This window comes from Argentina silus, assembly GCF_951799395.1.
Source record: "Argentina silus genome assembly, chromosome: X".
Taxonomy (NCBI): domain Eukaryota; kingdom Metazoa; phylum Chordata; class Actinopteri; order Argentiniformes; family Argentinidae; genus Argentina; species Argentina silus.
The window spans coordinates 9,433,778-9,442,469 of record NC_139653.1 but is presented as its reverse complement, the minus strand read 5'-3'; the positions used below and the strand labels follow the sequence as shown (position 1 = coordinate 9,442,469).

Below are 8,692 nucleotides of genomic sequence, written 5' to 3'. Positions count from 1 at the left end.
GTTAAAGACCCCTCCTCTGCTTGTCCCATCTGCACGCAAACAAACAGGGCAGGCGCCTGGTTGGACACGAGAAAGACCGCTCTCCCACCCATGCTCCCACTGCAGGGCAGTAAGTGAGAATGTAGGGAATGCCAGAGGCGAGAAAGAAAGCCATTCTGTCCTTTTCTCTTTTTTGGTCTTTCAATTCAGCTAGTCTTTGTTTTTCCTCACCCTTGCCTCTCTTTGCTCGTATTTCGCATGTTCCTACTGTTTTACCATCTCTTACTCTCTGTCTCAACTTCAGCCTCTCTCTTTGGGGTGATTCAGTTTCAGGAAATGAGAAACCTTTTAAATAAAATATTCTTTCATTCTTTTGAAGAGAAATAGGACAAAATGTATTTATTTGCACCAACAACACAAGTATAGGATTCTCTGTATTTTAAAATGCTCCTGTGACAATATCATGTGACAAGCAAAACACTGCTTTGATAAACGTATTAAAAAGTCACACATGCATTATCATTTCAGAGAAACTGAGCCTTAGACTGTGTAACAAAGCAATAGCAACTTCAGTACATCTACAACTAACGTCACGGTAAGAACACTAAACTCTCCTTTAATCCTAATTCAATTGTGAAATAAAAGGCACAATGGCTGTGTTTTAGTAGTAATTCAATAGCGCATGCATCTCTCATGCCTTGTAGCTCAAAGGACAAACAGAAAAAGCATGAACACACCATATAATCTTAAATAGTTACTTGTTTTGAAAATAAAAATGTAAGCAGCTCTGCCTATTTAGCTCATCTGAATCACAAGGGTATTCACTTATGCCATGTACTGCAATTCTCCTCTCATGGTTAGCTCATATTTCTCTTTCTCCTCTGCAACATTGGCATTGTTCAAGGTCGGCTCCTTGCCTTGGGTTTGTCCATGATGTTGAGCACATCGTCAAGGATGGAGGGGCCCAAATCAAGTTCTAGAGAAAGAAGAGACCCTGTGATCTGGGAGAGGGAATCCTGTGATGCGCTCTTCTCCTTGGAGAACTGAAAGTCAAAGTCGCAGATTCGCCCCTCGTCCACCCCACTGTCCCTGTCAACCCAGTCTCCATTGCAGTCAGAGAGCTTTTTCTCGTAGCGAATAGTTATGTCACTGTTAAAGCTTCCGTAGCCGTTGCAGTTGCCGTTACCATTGAAGCTCCCATTGCCATTGTAGATGACGTTGCCATTGAAGTGATAAGGTGATGGCTTTTCAAACCAGTGTTCACCATTGTGCATTTTATTGCTTTTGGAGACTGTCTTGGTCATACGCTTGTCCGGTTTCTCTACCAGATCAAGCAGGACGTCAGGTTTCGATGGGATAACTGTTGGAGGCGGGTTGTGTTCGCTGCTGAAGACCTCCATGGAGCGCAGTAGGGCATCCATCTGCAGGATCTCCAGCTCGTCAGCCCTGTCTGGGCCCATGGGAGTAGTCCCCATCATACCATCTAGAGGGTCAGGGGGCAGAGTGAACATAGCCGTGGAGATGAGGGGCAGGGTGAGAGCCTGGCACCCTCCAATGGATGGGAGGGAGATAGCGTTCTTCAGAACCGGGGAAGGGGTCTCTGCAAAAGAGGCTTCTGAGGCACTGTTGGCCCGCAAGAACTCATTGTGAGTTCCATATTGTGGTCGGACCACCCCACCTTTCCCAGCTAGGAGCTCAAACTTCCCCTGGAGGAAAGACATGTCCCCAAAGGCATCCCTCTCCCCACCCTTCCCAATGTGGATGGTGTGGCGGAAGTCCCCCAGCGGAGGGCTGATCATGTCGGGAGACAGAATGTCCCTCAGGCGACATTTCTTGCCCTTCTTGCTGTTGGTAGATTTCAGGTAGATGGGTGTTTTGGCAGGCATGATTGTCAGTGTAGATCTCAGAGATGCAGGAAAAACAGCAGAGGACAATCCTGAATGTTAGGAAGGGTGAACTTGACACAGATCTCAAGGTCTCCCTCGGGAGATTCTGGAGTTACATTCTCAATAACATGGCAGTCATGTGCTGTCCTAAGGATAGCTTTGTACTTCGTGTCACTTTGTGTCCAGGTTCTCACTGGTGGCGTCACTGGTGTGAGGTTGCAGAGTAGTCAACTGGCCACTTTGCTGAGGAAAGAGAGAGACAGACAGAGATCAGATTTTCAGTCCATACTGTATAGTATTGCATGTAACATACTGCATACAGGGTTGCAAGGCTACACGCTTGTGTGCAACTGGATGGCAGATTGGGCGAAGAGAGGCAAAGGGGCTTTACTGGGATTAGAGCAGGGCAGGTAATGGAGGAGTTTACTTTACCAGTGTATAATAATGACCTAGGTCTTGCATCTTCTGTATGAATGATACTACTGACCCACCATATTCCAAGGTAAAACTGGCAATGTACTGTAAATGGGTACCAGACAGAACACCACTAATCTTAAACCAAGGTTGGACCCAATGTCATATTTTGCTTTCCATTCAATATTTATATAACAAAGTTGAACCCAAGCATTGACAGATTTACAGAGGGTTCCCTTGTGTCTTCCCCACTGATCTGTCACTGATGATCTACACCGCCTGTCACTCGCCTATCCAGATAAAGATATCTAGTTACCAACACAAGTCCCCGAAACAAATCCTGGACAAGCACAGAATGTCCTCATCATCCCCTGCATCTGGAGAGTGTAAGGCCCAGTTGAGAGTTCAGGCTTGCTGAAGCCCTGGCTAAGGCTGTTCTGCTCACGTCCACAAGAGACGCCACTACCCCCCCCCCCCCCCCCAGGGCTCCCCGCTCTACATGTGCTAATATGGAGCAGCTGGACAGCAGATTGGGCGAAGAGAGGCAAAGGGGCTTTACTGGGATCAGAGCAGGGCAGGCGATGGAGGAGAGGGCTACTGCTTAGACACGCACAGAGATAGAGGAAGAGGGGGAGAGAGAGAGAGAGAGTGGGGAAGGTAGGACGCAGAGGAAAAGAGAGTAGTGTTGGAGTGTTGGTAAAGGAGAGTGGGTAGAAGAAAGTGAGAGAGGGATTACTGGATGGGAGGGTATAAAGGTAGAGGGATACAAAAAGTGATTTGATTTGATTTTGATACGCACAGGTTTTTTGCCTCAATTGAAATAATGGCTTAAGTAAAAGCCTGTGCAATACATCCAAATAACTATACTCATCAAGAGATATTACTTGAGATGAACTGTGTTTCATAAAAGAATGTGAGACTGTTGTGTTGCCATGTTACAGTAATCAAGAGGCAATGGCAGTAAGGCTTCATGAGGGTTGATTTAGAGAGGGGGAAATGAAACAGGATTTACAGCCATGGAGAAAGTGAAAAATACACTGTGGAGGAGGGGAGCAAGCTAAGGGGAAGAGGGGGGGGGGGTTGCTGTAGAGAGGAGAGAGGGAGAGAGTGCTTGCCCATTTATAGACATATTTACTTATGAGAGGTCTGTCTGTCGTGACCCTCGCTGACAGAGTGCACCACTGCACAAAAAGTGCCTGGGCGGCCAAGTGCACCCAAAAATGTTTGACAGAGAAAACATCCACATTCCAGCTGCAGCAGACACACACACGTTCCTTATCAGAACCCCTCTAAGTGGGCTACATTTACCCATGAGACACACACACTGTACTGTAGTGGGGAGAGCCATGGACACTTGGCAAGTCATGTGAGCTGGATTACAGACCGGATACCGCTGTGACTTTGAAGGCAACAGAGACAATGTCACCACCATTGCCAATATCCCCCCCCCCCCCCCCCTCCCCGCCCCACACACACACACTCCTCCCCAAGTTAAAATGTCAAACATTTCATATTGAATATTGTTTTACTGCAACTGAGGCATTTCACATCACAGGTTCACATTTCCTAGGTTTCACTATGACAGGCTAGATCACTGCTATGATTATTGTAGATTTCTACTGTATGAGGATGTTTTGTTTTATTTTTTACTGAAACAAAGTAAAAGCTCCACAGATAGGTATCAGAAGGTAGATCAGAAATGTTCTCACTCGCGGTTGGGTCGACATTACAACACAAATAAACATGTCACTTCGCAAGCACTATGAGCTCTATATATAGACATGACAAGCACTGTTGAAGGATGTGGAATATGTCTGAGTGTGTCAGTATGGCAGCACTGCTCTCTTAAGAGAACATGTGCATTTGAGTGTTAGAGTGAGTGTGAGTGTTTGTATGAGGTGCTTGACTGCATGGGCTCCTGAGAGATAGCATGATTGAACGTGTGCCACATGCGAACGGGAGAGCGTGTTTTGTCATGTATTTTTGAGAGCGAGAGAGAGGGATTGCTTCAGTGTTTGATGTGCAGGAAGAAAAAAAATGGAAAAAGAGAACCCTGCCTAGCTTGTTTTTCTGTACTGTGTAGTAGCATCTGACTACCTCTCTCTCTGTGTGTGTCTCTCTCTATGTGTGTGTGTCTCTCTCTGTGTGTCTCTCTCTTTGTCTCTCTCTCTGTGTCTCTCTCTCTCTGTGTGTGTCTGTGTGTGTGTGTGTGTGTGTGTGTGTCTCTCTCTCTGTGTCTCTCTCTCTTTGTCTCTCTCTCTGTGTGTGTCTCTCTGTGTGTGTGTGTCTCTCTCTCTCATTATCTTTTTCTTTCTCACTCCTTTACTTCTCTCTCCCTGTGACCTTGACAGCTGATGGACACTGTGGCTGGAAATTAGGAATTTGGAAGTAAAAGCACCACCAAACCTGCCAATCCAATCCTTGCCACCTATGGGTGCAGAGTCCAATGTGGGTGCTGGGATTTACACTGCAGTCACGTTATCAGTTTTGTGCTGCAGGAGAAGAAGGTCACTGCTGCAGACAGCAACCGTCAAACATACTTATTGCTTATGGGCTTGTTCTTGCATCAAAGCAGACTACCTGCTGAGTCCATGAGTAATGATAATATAATATATAATAAAAAACAATAATATAGAGCAGTTGGTTCTCAAGTGCCATGTTCAATGTAAAGTTTGTGTATTATGATAGATGGTCACGTTGTTCTGGAATTAATAACTTACAGTAGCTTTATGGATTTTCTTCCTCCAAGCTGAATTCTCCCTCTCCCTGCAATGTTCACAGAGAGACATACAGTATGCGTGCAACAAGGTCACCCATTCATGACCCATGAGACATCAGCTGGTGAAGTGAACACCTGACGTGGATCAACCATCCCCATGGTATGGTTTGGCTGTATTTGGCAAGCATGATTGGGATGCCGGAGACCATTGGTAAATGGAAGCAGTATTCAACTCAGTCAGCCCACTCTTTTTTGTATGGCCACTGCCACCCTTTCGCAGGACAACTGATGATGATACTTGAGCCTTTGGCCTGATGACCCTAGGACTCCATCTTTGTCCTCATTGGGTGTTAGAAGTTGAGCAGGTGCATGCTGGTATAGCTCTTACCCAAGGCCATATTTGATTTGCTCTACCGTTTGGGAATGGGCCCAGGAGGGGTTACGCGGCACATGTTATCAGCCCCCAGAACCGCAACCCAGTACAGAATGCGGTCATGGGTTTCATTTTTCATCTCCGGGGAAGAAGGGATCTGGTGGCGCCTTCCTAAGAAGTGCTTGGGAAGAGCACGGGACCCAATCATGGAGAGTGGCGGATAAAGCCCCCGTGTCACTGGGTCAGCTGTGCGTATCTGTGCAGGCGGGAATGAGATCTGGAGCTGTTCCAGTCTCTATAAGAAGGCTTTGCCTCATCACAGAAACAAATGGGGAATGCAGGCCAAGGCTTAGTCTGGGGCTCGGTCATTGTGTGAGGAAGGGTTGTGTATAGGGTGTTGCAAGGAGGTCATTGACAAGGGGTTTGTGGGAGGGGGGTGAGGGTGTTCTGGTAATGGAACTCATCGCTCGTCTCGACAAGACCGTCTGTTTTGGAGACCACTAATCAAGTCACGTGCGGGGTATCTGGGTCAGCTTATTATTAGAGCCAGTGTAACCATGCCGTAGTCTAAACAAATGCTAGTATGATGACATTAGACAGATTGGTCTTACTGTACACAGAGATGAGGTGGTGGATGTAAAAAGGACAGGAGAGGCTAGTGGAGGCAGAAATCGGAGTATCGGCTCACTGTAATGCATGGAATGGAATGGAATGACATTTACATTTACATTTATGGCATTTAGCAGACGCCTTTATCCAAAGCGACTTACAACAAATACATTTGTTTAAGTAAGTGAATCATCTATCCAACCGTCATCATAAGAAAAAGTAATCTATGGTAGGACCAGGGGCTATGACAGTCACAATGCTAGAAGAATGCTTACTTTTTTTTTCTTTAAAAAAAAAAAAAATGTTTTACAGGAGAGAAACTTGTATAGGGGGGTAGTGGGGATAAATGTCTTTAGGAGGGACAGTTAAGATGTAGCCTGAAGAAATGGGTCTTCAATCTACAGCGGAAGATAGGTAGTGACTCTGCAGTCATGTAGTGGGAAGCTCGTTCCGCCAGCGGGGCGCCAGGACAGTGAAAAGCCGTGACCGAGTAGCACGGCTGCTGCATCCACGTAGAGGTGGCGGTGCCAGGCGGCCAGTCGAGGTGGGAGAGTGGAGCGGTCGGGCAGGGGTTTGGGGGCTAACCATTGCTTGCAAGTAGGGAGGGGCTGTTCCCTTTGCCGCCTGGTAGGCGAGCACCAGGGTCTTGAATCTGATGCGAGTGAGGAATGGTATCAAACACACATGCTTGATACCATTCCTCATTCCATTCCATGCATTACAATGATGCCGTACTCCAATTTCTACCTCCATCAGCCTCCACTGTGAAAGGACTATGGTTAAACACAACAACAGCTGCTCAGATTTGAAATTTTGACTGAGCCATTGACATTCTCCCAAAAAGCCATATCAATACACTGATGGAAATATGGTAGAAATGCATGTACCTGTCAGCCTTACTTCACCATAGCCCCTTGAATTCGAACATGTCCATGAACAGACGAACGACCCTCTCTTTTTGGGTTGTGATTATAAAAAGAATACCACAAAGGGTAATGGTAGCCCTTACAAAGCACTCTAACAGAGTGGTCCAAGCTGTTTGTTACATAAAGAAACCTCAATTATAGAGTCCTTCCTTGTGGGGCCTAGTGACTGTGCTGAGACCATGGTGGATGGCAGGGTGGAGTATTTGTTCTGTCTGACTTTTCCTCCCCGCCCCCCTCAGCCCCTGTGCCACCAGCTAGCATGGGTGCCACTTTCTGCTCGACGTTGTCCTTGGCAGAGCCGGGCAGGAAACCATATCAAAGCATATTATAAGACATGAAGGGAATATCAATACCACCACACACTGGCAATGTGATGAGCGCAGTCCTTTTTTGACTTTGAAAATCTTTTTCCGTTGTTGTTCCCATTTAATGCCAAGTGTGCTCTGCTTTTAGAAGTTTTAGAACTAGCTGCATGCTTGCTGCCTGACTAAAAATGTCCCTCTTGGAAAGCAGGGATGGTGTCAGGTTGCCCCTAACCACTCACGCCTTGTCGTGTTGTATGAGAACATTTGCTGAACAAACGTGATGAGCGGCGGTTTAACTTACCCTGCACACACTTCAACAATTGCCTATTACACCCACCATCACTATTCAATCGCAGGACCTTACCACTAAACCAATAACTACAGCACACAAAAAGTGACACAAGAACCTGGGCCAGTGCTGAGGTTAGACCAACATACATAATCACCAAAGATAACAACATGCCTGAAACACAGTACAGAATGCCAGCATACAGACAGACTACCTGAAGTCTAAAACCCAGCTCCCATTCTCCCTCACCTTTTGGTATTCCAGAGGTGAGATCTTGGTTCTTGTCAAAAGGAGGAGGAACCTCCTGGAGGTTTAGCAGTCCCAGAGTGCTGAGGATAACGGTGGCTCGTGTGTAGAACCCCTGCCGCCTTCTGTCTCTGTACCTTGAGGCCGCGGTACTCTCAGGATGTCTGCCGGACAGCTGTTTTGGAATTCCTCTCAGGCTCTATTCCACTCTAGAGCAGTCTCCTCCTACCCTCTCTCGCTCTCTCCCCCTCTCTCTCTCTCTTTGCAGCACCTGTGCTTGTCTGTCTGCTCTCCAAAACACTGCTCAGCCCCGTTTTTTGGGGGACTGCTTCCCTGCTTCTTCTTCTTCTCCCCGGTGTGGCTCTCAGTCGTCTTTACCCTCGGTGGACAGCTGTCTGCTTGGGTGGAGAGAAGTCAGAAGTCTGGAGGTCTGGAGCTCTGCTGAGCAGCTACACTTAGGGAGCTGTGTGGAGGAGCAGACAGTATGCTACGGCTGCTACTGCTGCTGCACTGGAAGTCCCTCCTATCCAAAACAGTGCTGTTTCAACTGTCTGCGTACCCTCTCTGGCTTTCTCTCTCTCTCTGCCTCTCCTCCCTTTTCTCTATCTCTCTCTCTCTGCCCCCCCCCCCCCCCCCCCGAACTTGACAGGCTGTATTGATAGGGCTGTCTTTCTTTCACACTCTTCCTCTCTCTCTCCTCTCTCTCTCTCTTTCTCTCTCTCTCTCTCTCTCTCTCTTCTCTCCTTCTCCCTTTACTCCTCTCATACAAACACACAAATTCAGACACTTTGTTCTTTTCATTATTTATTTTCCTTGAAGATATTGCTTAATATTTTCTTTAGACTCTTTTACTCCTTTAAATAACATTGGATTATCTATGTGCTGTCTTGTACATTTCAGTATTTTTTTGTCAAAGACAGTAGGGTTGAATAGAGTGAGTAGTCCA

The 8,692-nt window shown here is 46.7% G+C and overlaps 1 protein-coding gene across 1 annotated transcript; it reads right to left on the bottom strand.

Moving 5' to 3' along the window:
• Positions 1-390: 390 nt before the first annotated feature.
• Positions 391-8,238, bottom strand: cdc42ep3 (CDC42 effector protein (Rho GTPase binding) 3). The gene is made up of 2 exons (XM_083695502.1): positions 7,750-8,238; positions 391-2,108 (listed from the first exon to the last, which is right to left on the bottom strand). The coding sequence occupies exon 2, from the start codon at positions 1,863-1,865 to the stop codon at positions 879-881; it is 987 nt and encodes a 328-aa protein (XP_083551628.1). The 5' UTR covers positions 1,866-2,108; positions 7,750-8,238; the 3' UTR covers positions 391-878.
• Between the last annotated feature and the right edge of the window lie 454 nt (positions 8,239-8,692).